Source organism: Pundamilia nyererei, unplaced genomic scaffold (assembly GCF_000239375.1).
Source record: "Pundamilia nyererei isolate P.nyererei 1_Seehausen unplaced genomic scaffold, PunNye1.0 scaffold00073, whole genome shotgun sequence".
NCBI classification, from domain to species: Eukaryota; Metazoa; Chordata; class Actinopteri; order Cichliformes; family Cichlidae; genus Pundamilia; species Pundamilia nyererei.
The window spans coordinates 779,397-796,603 of NW_005187474.1; the positions used below are offsets into that span (position 1 = coordinate 779,397).

The following is a 17,207-nucleotide window of genomic DNA, read 5'->3' on the forward strand; positions in this document are numbered from 1 at the left end:
TGAACTTCCTTTAATAAGTATTTTTGTTTTTCTCCTTGTTTATTTTCAGCAACACACCTTCCTCCCCCTCCCCCCCTCCTTTTTTTTTTCCTGTCTTGTTACAGTGATTAAGTATTTTGCCAATGTCTGTTGTCTTTAGAGCGGGTGTGTTTTCAATTTAACCATGACTGCCAGGTTTTCTTGATGTTTTTGTTTTGCTTTTTGTTAGGTTGGATAGAAAACAGTTAATTAACATTGATCCTGAAACCTTTTTCTGTTGCCAAATCGATGTACAGCTGGGGTGTAGATAAATTTAAGATTGATGCACCCAATTTCCCCCCCCCTACACACACACACACACACCACCCCATGCGCACCCCAAGTTCTTCTGGGCTCATTTAATCATATGGTTTTGTTTAGGTATTATGACTTAAGTAGTCAAAGAAACTGGAGATTAGCTGTAAGACTCTTTTATAAAAGTACTGCCACCCCATAACTCATGCTTCCAGGTTTTGTTATTGAATGTTTTTGAATATCACTGTAAAACTGGATCTGAGTTACTCAGTCTTCAAGCAGCTGCTGTGTAGTTTTCAGACCTACTCTTGAGTGTCGGGACAGCCGCAGAGAAGTTTTGGAGAGGCTGGTGGAGATAAAAGGACTAAAAAAAATCACCCTCATCCTTTCTGTAGCACTTGAGAAATAAAAGAAATGTTTGTCTCAAGGTGACACCGAGCCAGTCGAGTCGATCTGTGGGTGAGCTACCAAAACATTTCTGGGTCCCAGGACTTGCACAATTCCAAACCCAATTCCCTTATTGCTCAACAGCTGTTATTAAATATTAATTATGTGATTCTGTTGCATTTCCTAATTTCTTATGGGTGTGCTGAGCATTTTCTTTTTCTTGCATTTGACAAAGCTGCCAACCCAGTATGAGTTTGTGTCAGTTGTCTGCCATGTCCATTGGACCGACACACCTTTTTGGTTTTTGTATGCTAACCTCTGTTGATAAAATGTTTATAAGATTTATTTTCGCCAAAGATATGCAATTGCATTATATATGGTATTACAAAAATATTAATAAAAACCTGTTCTTGTTTATTGCCGTGTGCATCTTTTGGTTTCTTTGTGGAAAATGGGGCTTGACTTGAGTGGGTTTTTTTGGTTGATTTTTTTTTTCTTTTTGTCCTTCTTTCTTTTTTTGTCTGTAAGAATTTTTTGGATCGATCTTGTCACCTGCTGCGAAAGCCACAAGATCAGCGATCCTTGACTCTGTGGTTCTCGGTTTTCACATAACAGTGCTACAGCTGGGAGATATTTCCCACCAAGTCCAGCAGTTTCTTTTGACTGCACAGGCTTTGCTCAGCACTAAGTGTGGCAGCACCATGACACTTTCCCTTTCTGTCTTCTCCTTCATGTTTTTTTTTTCTTTTTTCTTTTTTTAAATGGCCGGCTGCCAGAAGTGCACCTCGCATTAATGTAAATTCCAGGGCTGCGCCAGTGATGGATGCATCATCAGATGTGCTAACGACACTCTTTGCTGTAAGTTAATTAGTCATGGAGGACTGTGGGATGAACACAGCGTGACCCTGAACAAGGGCTTGTCTGACTAGCCTCAGGCCCACTGGCACAGCTCTATTGTTCAATAGAGTCCTGTGTGTCGATGGGGAAGGGGAGGGGATGGGGATATTGGAAGGAGGGGGGACTTCTCCCTACTGACTGCCTCAATTCAGCTGGAAATCAGAGCAGCATCACCTCCCCTTCCCCTCTCCCACACGCCCCTAGCAACCACGCCACGCCGACAGTTGCCAGGCAACCAGACAATGCTGGAGCCACTGGCTGTGGTGTGGTGTGGTGTGCGTGTGGTGTGCGTGTGAGAGAGTTTGTGTTTGTGGCCGTATACATACATTTAAGATCACTGATGGTGGAGACGACGGCAGAGGAAAATAAAGAAATAGTATGCGGCCGAAAATCTAAAAGAGATTATTATGGATTAGGTGAAATTAATCGTGTAGGATTTGCGCAATGATGGGTGCATTAGCAACATGTCATTTCACTTCTAGTCTAAATGAGGTCATGTGCGTTTTAAGGGGGGAAATCACATCCTTGACAGTGCTACAACCCGCTTGTGATTTCTGACCTTGTTTCTGTTAATGCGACACACACGGAGCTGGGAAAAAACCAAAACAAAGCGAAACCGAGCAGTAAATAATTTATCACATCATTTTTATTGTAAATGGCATTAGGTCTCCTAATGGGAAAGCTAAGAGGAGAGGAAAGGATGTCTTAACCCTTGTATGGTGTTCGGGTCTGTGAGACCCGTGTTCAGTTTTTTTCAAAAGAAAAATTAAACAATTAATTATTTTTTCACGTGTAAATGTGTTGTGTCTTTCCACTCACTCCACTTGATTATAACTGATTTATTTATAACATTTTATATAAAAGAAAAACGAGAAGCACATTAATTCATAAATGTGATCTAACAAAGGTAAAGGGAAAAAATTTACCATGTTTGCTGTTCATATGTCTTGTAATTGGGATGAAGTAAACATCTATTGAGTAATTTAACATAAAATTGTTTGATAGTGTTAATTTGGAAAGCCAAAACTCTAGCGGGTCCACCAGACCCATGAACACTGGCTGAGTAACAAAAATACGAAAACCACACAAGGGTTAATAATGGAAAGTGTCTGTGTGTAGGCTACTGTAGGGAGAAAGGAAATGTATCCTATTGAAATAAATGATATTTAAAAAGAAAATACACTTAAATACACATTTGTACCCTTATAAATGAAAGCTTACAGTTATACACCATTCTGAATTTAATCATTAGTTATTATTAAACTCTGGCTCTCTTCCACAGCGTGTCTTTTGTCCTGTCTTCCTTCCATCACCCCAGCCAGTTGCTATACATGGCTGCCCCTCTACTGTTTCTGACCGAGGTCTCTTCCTGTTACAAGGGAGTTTTTGTTCTCACTGTCACCAACTGCTTCTTCATATGGGTTTGTCTGATTGTTGGGGATTTCTCTGTATTATTGTACGGTCTCTACTTTACAACATAAAGAGCTTTAAGACAATTGTTGCTGTGGTTTGGCACTATATAAGCAGAATTGAATTGAAGAGAAAGGTGGTTTAAACATACTACATCTACCTACCTACATAGGTGTAACAACCCTGTGCTAGCTCCAGGGCAGATATTTTTGCTATAAACTCACACCATCTTTCTCAACTAGACTACCACACACCCCAATCAGATTTAAACGGGTTGGTAAAGTAACATAACGACAACTCTGTATATAAGCACAGAACAAAGAAGACAAGCCCATTAGCCACAGGTCTTCACAAACTGATTGGATTGGGAGACTCATTTCTAGAATTCCTCATCATTTTCAGAGGACCAACTTCCAGACATGCCACACACACAGTATTATAGTAAGAGTATCTCATTTCAATGTTTGAGAAGTAACAATATTTTAGTCCTTTACAAAAACGCCAAATACAGTTTCATCATTTGGGTTATGTGATCAGCTGCTGATAGCCAAAGAACTGGCAGTATGCTGATTCTGTTCTCTGTCTCCTTCCTCTTTCCAGCACCACTTTTTTTCACTTTGCTTGCTAAACATAATTTAAAAAGCTGCTGCACCAGCTAATTACTTTTTAAGACACCCAAAAAAAACATACTGATGCATTGTTGATGTCAACTGGTTCACAGTCATTTTGCGAGCTGACAGGAAGTAAGGTCAGGAAGTACAACTAATTCATTTGCCTGCATGCTCCTTCGTCATCAATACTTTTCACTATAGAAGTCTAGTTTAATCAATGGAGTGTGAAATGACTGAGAAAATCTTTGAAGAGCTATAATCAAATTAAAAGTCATTCAAATATATACTTCATAACAAAAAGAAAAGAAAAAATAACAATACAGTGTGCTACAATTTAAATGACAGTAAGTAAATGATAACTATCTATCTAGCTATCTATCTCTTCAAACGCTAGGTGGCGCCCTGCTTTCTCCTTCTCCCTTCTTCTCTGTTTTCTGCACTTTGACCTCGGTGCTCGCCTCTCTTGTTGGCTCAGACTTCAGGAGGATTTTGCGGGTTAGCTAGAAAATGAAAGTATTCCTTCAAATGAATGGGGATTTAGGGCTGTTTTGCTAGCCGAGCAGCCGCTACCTTTACTCTCTAATAGGATTTGCGGACGCCGCGGGTCACCGGCTCCTGTCGGATAAAACCACATACATGTGTCGCTCCTCGTCGGGGTTTGTTTTGCTACATAGCCTCTTCGCTTCGCTTAGCTAACAGGCTCTGTCGGCGTTACTGGTGCTAACTTGAAAAAAAAAGGGGACATTACTGTTAGATCGGAATAAACACGTGTTTTGGGAAATGAACTGTTGACCACTGTCCGTTTTATTTTCCGGGACTGATGACAGACCTACTGTCATAATGTACCCGAGTTCAGTTCTCACAGGTAGCGGAAGAAGCCTTGTTGGATTAAGAAATTTTACCAGTGGGCTAACCGACCTGAGTTAGCCAGGTTACAGCTCACCGTCTCCGACGTCAACCTTGCAAGTAACTGACACCGTGAACTACATACTAAGCTAACCGGACAGCCTTTGGCCAGTCCGGCTACTGAAGTTTAACGTTTCCTAGCATCACCGGTTGGCGACTAGATAGCGTCGCCATGGCTAACGTTACAGACCTGCAGACAAAATACAGCAAACTGGCACAGGAGTATTCAAAGGTAAAACACCGCCTCTGTTTACTGCTAACGATCTTACCTGTTATTGCTAACAAGGCTACTACACAGAACCTGTCAGTGAGCTATCAGCGTCAGCTACCCGGTGTTTTGTGCCTTGCGTGAACTTGAACTCAATGGAAAACAACACCTGAGATATTTATGATTAGTGAAGTGAAGCAGATCAGCTTGTCAAAGACATACACATAACTTAGACCATAGAACCTACTTTATTGGGTATAGCAGAAACTAATACAGTTCACCTGGAATAAGGTAGATTATCACAGATGTAGGCTAGCCGCCGAGGCTACACACACAGGTGTCATTATCAGCCTGTGTGTAGCTTTAATGCTTTGTTTGGTGCATTTTCCTCAGGCTGCGTGGGAAAATGCCTTGCATGCTGCATTAGAAATAAGCGGTGTTCAAAGGATGTAAACTATTGTTTAATGGTTAAACAGTTTAGAGACAGTAAAGGCTGTGTGGCCTTTGTTTCTGTGTCAGCTGACAGCTCCGGGAGCGTTATAGCTGTTTCCTGTTCCACTCTGCTCCTCCCCACCAGCAGCCAAACAGTGTATGATCCTCAGGAAATGCTGACTGTGTGATTGTTGCACAGACTCTTGCTGTAATAAGCATGTCTTTAGAGGCTACTGATCATACAGTAAAGAGCACTGAGTTCGGGTTTCTCCTGTATGGTCAGTACTCATAACTCATTACTTATAAATGTGGAAAAGGCACTCAGTAAGCAAACTTTTCTTGACTTGAACTTGAAGTATATTAAAAAAAGAACTGACACAAGCATGCCACAGTCTGACAGACAATACGTTTCTTCTTCATATTTATCTCAAACGTAATATTTTGGGCTTATAGAGAACGGTAAAAGTCACATGATTTATAACAGAAGGCAAAATGAGAGCAACACTGAAACACACTAATGGATTCATCTCAATTTTCTTGTTTTTGGAGTCATTAGGAGGCAAAATTGCAGCGGAGACTATTATTTGATTACCTGCTCTGATCTTGTCTACATAGAATTGAATAAAAAATCAAAACTACACATAATTATTGAGCAGAGATTTGCCGTGTACTCTTTATTTTAAAATTGCATTTGCATCTCAAACAGCAGTTTGTACTTTTTACATCTGAATGTATTTTTTCCTCTGTGTGTGTGTACTTCACAGCTACGTGCCCAGAACCAAGTGCTGAAGAAGGGGGTTGTGGATGAACAGGCCAACTCTGCCTCACTAAAGGTACAATGATGTATATTTAAAAAAGAAAGCAAAGTATTGAGAAAGCAAGCATTGAAATGACATTGTAAGCAACTCTGTTTTTCATATTTGCAAACAAAATGTGATCACCAAGTCTGACCTGTACTTGTTGCAGTGTTACCATGAATTATGTTGCTGTCGCACAATGACAACAGAATGACTTCATGTTGTTTTAAAGGCTGTGATTTGCTTGCATGTGTTACTCATCAAAGTCATTACTTTCTTTCTGCCATTAGGAGCAGCTGAAGCAGAGAGACCAGAGTCTGAGGAAGCAGGAGCAGGAGATGGACAGTCTCAGTTTCAGGAACCAGCAGCTGGCCAAGAGGGTGGAGCTGCTACAAGAGGAGCTGGCTGCTAGTGAAGCTAAGGGCAAAAAGGGGAAGGTGAACATGAGGGGAAAGGGGGAAATGCGGGAGTGGCTACACGGTGGACTAGAGGGAGCAGCATATATTTATTTATTTTTTTGTAGTGGTCTTAAAGTTATGGTAGTTTCACAGTAATGTTTGTCTGACAAGTTGATAGTTAATAGCCCCCCAATCTTCTCCAGAGTAAAGGAGACTCTCCTTCACAGCACGGCCTGCAAACCCAGAGTGTTTTTGATGAGGACCTGCAGAAAAAGATAGAAGAAAATGAGCGACTTCACATCCAAGTAGGCAGCCACGCGGTGCTTAGAGTGCATGTTTAAAATACAAATTTTACAGTGAATGTGTCTGGATACGAGGGGAGGTCACGTATGTGACAGCTGTGCTTCCTGCTGTGTCTTTGTCAGTTTTACGAAGCAGACGAGCGGCACAAGAAGACGGAGGCTGAGCTGAGGGAGCGACTAGAAAAGCTGGAGAAGGATGCAGAGCAGCACCATGGCGTCGTGGACGGACTCACCACAAAGTATGCAGAAACGATCGAGCGGCTGCAGAGTGACAAAGCACGTTTAGAGGTAAGGGCTCAGCGGGAGAAACATTGAAGTTGTTCACACAATTGCTAATTTTGATAACATTAAATTTTAAAAAAATGATTTTTTCCCCCCTGTTTTTACAGGTGAAAGCACAAACTCTGGAACGAGAAGCAAAAGAGTGCAGAATGCGAACAGAAGACTGGTAAATATACATTTTATTCGTAGTTTGAATGATTTAATTCTTCTATAACATTGTTCAGCATAGTAACTGTAAGTAACCATGTGAGTGTTGAACTGACTTTGACAAATACAAGATATGTACATAATACATTTTGTAGAGCCATGATGCAAATCTTGCAGTACACATTTCTGCACATTGCATTTTTAAACTGAATTACACAAACTTGAAATGCATGTTGGGAGCAGCTCAACACTTCTTCGATCTCCCTCTGCAGCCAGCAGCAGCTGAGGCGGTGCCAGTCGGAGCTGAACAGACAGGTGAAACAAAGCAGCAGTGTTATCCAGGAGAAAGTGCCCTTTAATGACACCAGTGAGTATCTGGTACTATTTGAGAACATTTCCATCCTTGTCAGTGATACTATAACTACACGCTACCCTGGAGTAAGCACTGTAACGCTACACACGACTGTAACGCTGCGCCGACGCAACCAATTAAACTGTGTTTGCAAAGTTAATAAAAGTTCATTGTGGGGGTTGAAGTTCTGCTCTAGTTTACATGCTTCTTTTTTTTCTCCTCCATCTCTGCAGAATTTAGTGACTACAACAGCCTAAACGTGCCATCACACAATCGAAGGCACCAGGTAAGTGAGAAAACAAACACATTCGGGTGTATTGCAAGTACAGATTCACATCTCAAGTAACCACCTTTAAAAATATTACCTGTACAGCAATGTAGCGATAACACACTGAGTTGCCTTTAGGTAGAAAGGGTGGTAAAGTAGCAATCTGTGCACTGTGCCGCCTTTCAGCTGAAGGCCCGGGATGTAGCAGGCCAGGCCATGAGCTTCATCCAGGATTTGGTGGCTGCTCTGTTGAACATCCACTCCTACACAGAGCAGAGAGTACACATCTACCCCCTGGACTCCTCTATTGAGACCATCTCCCCTCTGAACCAGAAGGTGAGGCAGCCATACAGGGAAGGTACAGGCATTCTGTCAAATACAATGCATGCTGGTGTTCAAAGCCATTATAGTTTTGCATTTTCTAATCAGCTCTTATTTTTTATTTCATTTTGACTTTTTATTTTAATTCAGTCGGTTTCCCGAGTGGGTTCCTTTGTTTCAGTTTAGTTCTCATTGATTGAAAATGTTTAGTTTTAGTTGAGTTTTTATTAGTTTTTTTTTTAATGACTTTTTAATGATTATTTTATTGAGGGTGTATGTCAGAGGCAAGATTTTAGGAAAATCAGTCTAGGTATTACAATAAAAAAGCAGTCTTGCAAACATACAAGGTGCCAGTAAACACATCCATCAGTGTCTCATCTAGGAAGTCGCAATAATTTTTTACCAGACTAACAAAGACTTTTCACATCTGGTTGTAGTTAACTATGCTAGCCTTATTGGTGCCACATAAGGAGGCGCATTTCGTTTAATGTATGTTCCTTCTCTTAACCCAGTTTTCTCAGTATCTGCATGAGAATGCAGCCTATGTGCGCCCCCTGGAGGACAGCTTTCTCCAGTTATACCAAAGCATCACAGAGGACACTGTCACAGTACTGGTACGTTTTGGATGGAGGGTGTGGAGGTCATATGTTTGTTTAGAGACAGAAAACAAATTGACACTAATTGTGCTTTTCTGTTTTGAATGAAAGGAAACTGTGGTCAAGCTGAAAAATTTTTCTGACAACTTCTCGTCATACACCCACTTTCTCCAAAAGATTCTTCCCTACCAGTTAAAAAGGTCAGCGCTGTGTGTGTGTGTGTGTGTACACGTGTGTGAGATAGAGACAAATAGAGTGGAGGAGGCTATTGTGATGGGTGTCTTGTGCTTTCAGCCTCGAAGAAGAGTGCGAGGCACCTCTTTGTACTGCTGCCCTTAGTGCGAAAAACCAGGAGCTGCAGAGTGACATCAAGCGAGTGACATCTGTGTTTGAGAAACTGCAGAACTACATTAACCTTTTGGCCTTACCCAGTAGGTTATCACACAGCATTTGAGCTCTTTTTGTCTAAAAGCTCTCAGTCAGTACTGTGCCAGAATAATTATATACATACATATTCATTTAAATGCTGTTTTTCCTGAAGGAATAGAGGAATTTGGTAGTATGTAAATACAGCAGAGGGTTTATGAAGTGACGAGCAGACATGTCTGACGAATGTGCGCGATGTGTCTCAGGTGTTCGGCAGGATGCCATGCCACACAGCAACACGTCAGCCGTCTTCACCCAGCTGGCCGCCTGCCTGCACAGTCTTCATGATGCCATTAAAGGTGGGTGGATCTGTTTTCGTACACAGCGCGAAGATTTCTTTATGTACTTCATTCATAAATAGTACAGCAAAAGCAGCTTTTTAAGGACTAAATATCCAGAAGATTCAGTGTAAAATTCAGTGTAAAGACGGAAGCATAATTTTTTGCTCTTTGGAGAAGAGTCACTTTTGTAGGCAATTAGCTGTGAGAATGGGTTTCTGTAACAAGCGCCTTTGTTTGGGTATTTTAGTTAAATGTTCACTCAAATCTTGCAGTTTTAGTGTATGAGAATATTGTGAAAATCTGTTGGTTATTGTTAAAAAAAACACCGGTCAGTGAGCGAGGCACTGATTGAGCCACGTTTATTAAGCTAAATTTGGAACATAAAGCAAATCCTGCTGTTCTTTTTTGCTCCTTGTGTGTCCAGAGATGTCAAAGCATTACAACCAGAAGGCCGACATTGAGCGGGAGCTCCCCACCGTCACCCAAAAGCTCTGTACCACCACAGAGTGCCTCCTGGGATCTCTGGGTTCTTTAACTAGCTGCACCGGCAAGGTATGGCCAACAGGGGGCAGGCAGCAGCCAGGTTTATATCTCCTGTAGTGTATGTTTAGCTTCAATACATAAAGGCGTAATTGTAAGTAGCAGTGAGTTGTCTCTGCAACTGGGTCACATTGGTAAATTGCCACAAATGGAAGAGCACAGAAGTGCGGGACTCAGGTGGGCAGCGGTTAAACGTTGAAAGACACAGTCCAAATTGCAGTCTGTACAGCTGCTCCCCAGCAAGAGCACAGGGATGAATGATTTTTGTGAATCGAGCGAATTGTCGGCTGAAGTGTGTGTGTGCCGATTGGATGACACTCCACTGGGTTGCAGCACAGCCCACGACATGTGGAGTGAGCTGCATTTTGCAAGCAGGCAGAGGCTTAATTGCTCCAACATTTATCTTCCTCAATACTTGGTGGTGGAATTGGCTCTCTGCTGTAAACACAGCGGCTAATCTCAGGGTAAACAGAACGCTGAGTGTCAGGGTTTCTTCAGCTGAGGAGATATCCGTTTTGTTTGAGAGATCTGACACGTGATGTCGCTGTAACTTGCTGCAGATTGCCACCTTCTTCAGCAACAACTTGGACTTCTTCACATCATCGGGCTACAGTCCGAGAGGCAGCACGGCAGCTCTTAACCCCGTGCAAGCAGAGAGTATGCTGGCCAACAAAAAGAAGGCAACAGCCTATATCCAAGCTGTCAAAAAGGTTAGTGTGTGTAGCATGCTATTCCCCACTTTATTCCCTTTTCCCTTAAATAGACTTTACTTGGGCTGGCTGAGAGGTTCTGTCTTTCAACTACTTTTAGTATTTATTATGCCTTTAAATTCACATTTCATGTTTTTCCTACTGGTTGGATCGTTGCAAGTGCTTAATATCATTTAGCCGCTTCCCAAAAGGGGATCTTGACTTGCGTTCGGAGTGCAGCTCCTCCGTCTTGTACTGCAGCTGGCAGCACAGGAGCAGGAGTCCCCGCCCCCTCACGTGCCCTGGAGAGCCGCCCCGAGTCGGAGGGCCGCTTTAATCGACACCTGCAGCAGGTGGAGAACTGGTTCACGCTCCTCTGCGCTGACTTGCAGAGCAGAGCGAGGGCTACCGTCACCAGCTGCAGTCCGAAACAGTGGAGTTGATTCGCAGGAGAAACCCTCATCGGAGCAGCAGCTGATTATATTGCTGAGTTATTTACTTGTCACAGAGTACTTGGCAAATAAAATGTATGCAGAGGGGGGGACGAAATGAAGCGCATATATGCACACACACGTCTCCCAACCACAAACAGGATTTGAATCGGTAGGAAACACTGAAGCCTTTCAACTTACAGCTCACAGACTTTAAATCAGTGTGCTTAGTGAGATTAAAAACACTGATTTGTAATATCTTTTCAAAAGCATTAAGAAAGTCTTTGTAAGTATTTCATCTCTCAGAGAGTCTCATATCTACATTTTACATCTTATAAATGTTTTGATCTGCTTTTACGTTGTTTTTATATTTTATAATTCCATTTTTTCATTTACTTTTTAATCAATTTGAGTATTATTTTAAGCCTGCTTCTGCAGAATTCAAATTCTTTAAAAAATTTTCCATGGATTTTTTAAAATGATAAATGACTAAAATAAGTGTTTTATTCACCCATTTAGGCCAAGCCCCAGTCTGTTCCGTACAGAGAAGCCCTGTCAAACCGTCGCATACTAACCAGCTCCACTGAGAGCAGAGAAGGTCTCACTCAGCAGGTAAAAATACAGAGATACGGATAAATTGGTGATACAAGTAGAGAAAAAACTGTCCTGTCTTAACACAGTCGTGTCATGTATTATCTGAGGTGTGGACAGCTAGCAAAGCTGTTGATGTTTTACTTTTTAAAGTGCCCAGTGTTTCACATAAATGTGTCACTTTATCAAAGTGCGAAGCCATATAATAAAACCCAGTGAGGATTATTGTATAGTTTCCTTCTTACAACTCCTAACCTTTGCTCGTTTCCGTATCCACAAGCTCACTGTCCACTTCTCTCCTTCTCCCCATTGGCCTCCTGCAGGTGCAGCAGAGCCAAGAGAAGATTGCTCGTCTGGAGCAGGAGAAGGAGCACTGGCTGCTGGAGGCCCAGTTAGGGAAGGTGCGGCTGGAAAAGGAGAACCAGCGCATTGCGGAACTGGAAGCGCAGCTAGCAGCAGCTCTCGGGGGAAGTCCGAACTCGCAAACGGCTGCAGCCGGCGCACTCACGCAGGGCCACGAAGAAGCAGCGGCAGAACTGAAAGCTGCAGAAAAAGAGCCGACGCTGTGCACGAGCCTGGTACTTCTCCGTGACCGCTCGGTCTGCTGTTTGCTTTCACTTTGCAGGGGAAATTTTGTGTCCTTGGCACTGATTTGTTTCAACAAAGGGAGTATTATTGTTGTTTTCTTCTGGCTTCCACACTAAGCCGGTTAATAAAACACAGACGTCCAAGAGCTGATGTGGCAGAGTAGGAGAATGCTGTTGTTATTCAGTGCTGAGATTGCTCTCATAATGTTTGTTTCAAGTAGCTGTAACACGTGTGTTGTAGTTAGTAGCTATATCCTGCATGTCTGTTTTTGTGTTTTTCTTATATATTTTACATTTGTCTTACTTTTCGTTTCTTTTTTTTTTGTCACCAGGTTGGAATGTTGTGCACAACACCTACAGATGAGCATGTGAGTGTCCGTACATCTGATTAAAATATTTAAGTGCAGAATTTGTACCCATCTAATAATGCTCCCTCCAAGGACAACAAAATCTTGTGTAGCTTGATGTTGTGTCTGACTTTGCAGGTGGGAGACGAGGAGTCTAGGGAGCAGCTGATAAAGAGCCACTACATGGCCAGAGTAGGAGAGCTCACCACCCAACTCCAGATTTCAGATAGCAAAGCTGTGCACTTTCACTCTGAGGTGAAGATCTTACTGAAAGTTGTTTATCAAAGTAACTGTGTGTCGTAAGAAAGACCGTTAGTTTGCCTTACAAGTACATATTCTCTTTGTGCTTTGAAAATGGTTCTCGAGTCGGGGTTATTACCATCTCCACTGAAAAACCGACACTAAATATTTTAAGTAATATGTTGTGTCTTACCCTCGATGTAAATGACTTGTTAAAGTTACTGTCACTTGCCTTAGTTTGGCATTATAGCAACAGAAATGCGCCTGATGTCGAGTTAGACGTGACGGTTTAGCAGCAGAGACTAATATTGTGGATTTCCTGCAACTTTGACACTCTTCTTAAATAAACCTACTTTTCAAAGAAATCCTTCCTGTTATTGCAGCTTTTGAAACCGATCTGTAAAGCCTGCCAGACATGCTTTAAAATCATCAGGGCACAGCAAGTTGTTTACTTTTCTCTTTCCCTTTGTAGTGTCGAGCTTTGGCTAAGAGATTAGCCATTGCAGAGAAGTCGCGGGAGACTTTCAGCGAGGAGGTCAAACTGGCTAATCAGAATATCACACGCTTGCAGGTATGATGCACTGCCAAAGAGCTTCCAGTTATAGCATAAAGCGTAAACATTAGCGTCCTTTCAAGTCAAAAAGCATTCACTTTGTAACTGTTTGGGCCTGACACGCAGGATGAGCTGGCTACGACTAAGAGGAGCTACGAAGACCAGCTTAGCATGATGAGCGACCATCTGTGCAGCATGAACGAGACTTTGAGCAAGCAGCGAGAGGAAATCGACACGCTCAAAATGGGCAGCAAGGTATAACCTTTTGAATTCCAGCTTCTTTTGCAATATTTTCTTTTTAAAATGTTGGTTCCCTCTCAGGGTTTGCTCTCAGCTGTGAGGTGCTGCCAGTCTCCAGTTAGGTTTCTGAAATGTTTGGGCGGTGATATCATTTGAATGCGTATGTCAACGCAACAACATTAATGTGTAGACTTTGCTTACGTATATACATTCGATTTGGCATTAATTAAGCAAGTTAAAGTTCTGGAGTTGATTCTAGTTCACGCTGGCATTTGCACTTTTCTGTGAACACTAAAATGTGTGGTCAACGTCAGCTGGTCCAAGTGAAGAAGGTCATCGTTACAATGAGAAAACAACACAAATCCACCAGCCGAATAAACAGTTCGATATATTTTTGAGAGGTTAAATGGTGGATGGTCACAGGATCATTCCCATAAGCAGAGGAAAAAAGCCTTTAAACATCCTGCTGAGTGAAAAACACTCTTCCAGGAGGTAGGCGTATCGTTTTCAAAGTCTGCCATAATGAGAGTAAAAGGGTTCACCACAAGGAGCAAACCGGTGATTAGCCACAACAGTAGAAGGTGCAGATTAGACTGCCAAAACACATCTATAAAAGGCCGACCAGCTCAGGAACAATATTCTTTGGACAGATGAAGCTAAAATCAACTTGTAGCAGAATTAAGGGGAGAAGAATGTAACGGGGCGGGCTGGGATCAGCTCATAATTCAAAGCATTAATGTGTGATGGTGTGGTCACGCTCGGCTTACAGTAACGATGGGTCACTATGGTTTATTGGTGATGTGACAGAAGGTAGAAACAGCTGGGTGAATTACGGAGTGTATCGAGCTATACTCTCTGCTCAGATTCACACAGATGAAGCAGGGTTGATTGGATGGTGCTTCACGCTACACATGGACAGTGACCCAAAACATACAGGAGTTTTTTAAGGTAAACAAGTGGAATATTCCGCAGTGGAAATCCGTCACCTGATCTCTACGAAAGTGAGCGTTCATGTCAGCGAAGCAAATGTGTTTGGCACGTGAATAAAGCTGACAGTAATTCCTCGTTGAACATTTACAGACCAAACCGTACCACCACCCTGTCCCTCCAAATCTCGAAAGAGAAGCGATACGGCCACGTGGAGTGTGAAGGATCGGCCGCTAGTGAAGTGTGACATTGTAAAGTTTCTCAGTTATGAGGTGAAGTGGGAGGTCAGCGGTGGCGTTGCGGTTGTTGCGAGGTTTAATGGGAAAAGCACCTGCCGCAGACGTCTGAAAAAGCCATTAAGCTACAGGCGCAGTAAAGGAGAGGGCTGTTTTTTAAAAAAGAAGAAAAAACGTGCATGCCCCTGCTTGTGCGCACACGGATGGCTGCATGCTGGGAAGTTTCAGGACCCGGCATGTTTGTGATCTAAAGGTGGCGATTTTTCTCTTGAAGGCCAGCACACCAGCCTCAGCATGTTTTTCAGTTTTTGAAACGGAATACGAATTTTGTCTGTCTTAGTCACTGCACTGAAATGCAACACAGAGCGTTAGCTTTTGCACCAACCCTGGATATGGCTGGCTTTGAGTTTAGAGGACTGAGCTCACTTTTTTGTGTGTGTGTGTGTGTGTTTTTTCTTTAGGGAAATGCCAAAAAGAACAAAGGCCGCTAGTGCTGCTCCTCAAAACTCAAGCTCCATTTGACGCCACTATAAAGGCACCCTGGGAGAAAACCTGAACCTCGGAGCCTCCCTGCAGCGTCTTGGTACCAACACTGTCACCAAACCACAGGATAACCACCTGAGCCTGCAGTTCCTCCACTTGAAGGCAGTACAAAACTGTTTGGAGGCTCAAACACATTTGACTGAAAATGCTTTGTTTTTCCTTCCCCCCTTTCCTCGTCACAGAAGTACATGAAACAAAACAATTTGCTAAAAAACAAAAGCTTTCCAAAACTGGACCAGAAGTTACTGCTTGACCTCTGCGTCAAACCACGCTGCTTTCCCAACAGAAGGAGCAGAAGAAGATAAACAGCTGCAGCAGCTGAAGTTTTTAATACTCACTGAAGTCAAGACTTGAAGACCAAACCCTGTTAATCAGTGCGTGTAGTCGTCCAGCTTAATGTGCGTATGAGAGACGGTGGAACTGTGCATTTTTATTGCTTATCTGTAACAGTACGTGTGTGTGTGTGCGCGCGCTTAGACTGTTGTGTCCTCGTGTGACTGTAGCACCAGGCTTTACAACGTAAGTAATGTTTTACAACTACCTTTTTTTTGTTTCTTAGATCAAATTTGAGATAATAATGCCCCCACGTCCCTTCTGACACTAGCATATAACACAAGCTTCTGAAAAGAAGGGCTTTAAAATCCCAACCATAACAAAGATATGCTTAAATTCATTCTTCATTTTTAAGAAATCTTCAGTCGTCTAGGAGTGGAGGAAAGAAAAGATGTCTGCCTCGAAGCACTGATTAACCGTGTTTACTTTAATGGGAAGGGACGGACAAGTTGGAGCTTGTGAAATGATGTCAATTTATCTCTGTGAAATTATGCTGTAACAAGTCATTTTTATCACCAAAGTAAGTGCGGATGTGCACTCAGAAGCCTGGCGGGGAACGGCAGTCTCGCGACGTTGTACGACGTGTGGATAAAAAAGGGTTTATGTGAATATAACCTCATTTAAAATCATGTAATTGTACTGTACAATGAGTAAAAAATGATATAGGCCTATATACAAGAGGCATTTATTCAGAGGTTAAAAAACTTTTATTTTCCACAAATTTTACAAACTGACATCTGTGGCTAGTTTAGTGTGTGTCTCGTCTAAGGCTACAATACAGAGATGTATCGCAGAGGGATCGGCCCACACTGGAACTGGTGTTCAGAAAACTTTTGAGTCATGGCAGAGGGCAGTTAAAGTTTACACTAAAATTGTACTTACATGAGGTAAAAGGAAGAAAAGCCCAGAAGTGATTGTGAGCAGTTCATTTAAATCCTTTTGTTTGCCAGTCTACAGCTGCCAGCAGACCAGCAGACCTTTGATCTGACAGGTTTGCCAACGCCCTCTAAACATATTAAAAAAAAAAAAAAAGCAAGAAACTTGTATTCTCACATTGTAACTTGTTGAAAAGCACACATCAAATATGTGACGCAAAATAAAGAGCTTGCTCAAAACATAAATGTGTCATGTATTTAGAGTCACTTGGTTATTAATCACTCCTAAAATTGACCCAACTTTACCTGCTGCGTTTATGGGGGGTGAGGGAGACTGGGAATTGTAAGTTGTGTATAATTTAAAAAGGCGAAAAAGCAGCCGCTAACACACCCAAACTACTGGGAAATGAGGCACAGACATGTGGGGACTAGAAGAGCAGTTTCTGATGCCGTCACTTGTTTTGAAAAGAAAAACGTCGTTTTATAGAAATTCGCGATGCTTTCAAGTACTCTTGGTACATGACTGAAGAGTACAGTAGCTCTAATAAGAAGTTTGTATAGGCTGCAGAATTACTATACATAATACCAAAGGCATTTATATTACTGTAAAGTTAGGCGATTTAAACACCCTGCTTGAAGTTGTGTGTTTTATACAACTTAAGTTTTTACGTGCTTTTGTTTTGTAAACAGCGGTGAAAGGGCAGACGAGATTCTCTTTTTGTGTGTGATGAAATAATGATCAACTTGTCTTTTCTTCTTTTTTAAAATTATTTTTTTAATC

The 17,207-nt window shown here is 42.1% G+C and overlaps 1 protein-coding gene across 2 annotated transcripts; it reads left to right on the forward strand.

Annotated features, from left to right (window-relative positions):
* Positions 1–4,002: 4,002 nt before the first annotated feature.
* ppp1r21 (protein phosphatase 1, regulatory subunit 21) lies at positions 4,003–16,672 on the forward strand. 2 transcript variants are annotated; one of them, XM_005737076.1, is made up of 22 exons: positions 4,003–4,716; positions 5,889–5,957; positions 6,212–6,358; positions 6,523–6,624; positions 6,745–6,909; positions 7,011–7,069; positions 7,323–7,417; positions 7,636–7,688; positions 7,857–8,006; positions 8,504–8,605; positions 8,699–8,787; positions 8,882–9,018; positions 9,220–9,312; positions 9,719–9,846; positions 10,395–10,544; positions 11,474–11,566; positions 11,869–12,123; positions 12,465–12,500; positions 12,618–12,734; positions 13,192–13,290; positions 13,399–13,527; positions 15,137–16,672. In XM_005737076.1, the coding sequence occupies exons 1-22, from the start codon at positions 4,657–4,659 to the stop codon at positions 15,164–15,166; spliced, it is 2,358 nt and encodes a 785-aa protein (XP_005737133.1). In that variant the 5' UTR covers positions 4,003–4,656; the 3' UTR covers positions 15,167–16,672. The 2 variants fall into 2 exon arrangements, with proteins under 2 accessions (XP_005737133.1, XP_005737134.1); XM_005737077.1 differs by having other exon boundaries at positions 6,547–6,624.
* Positions 16,673–17,207: the final 535 nt, after the last annotated feature.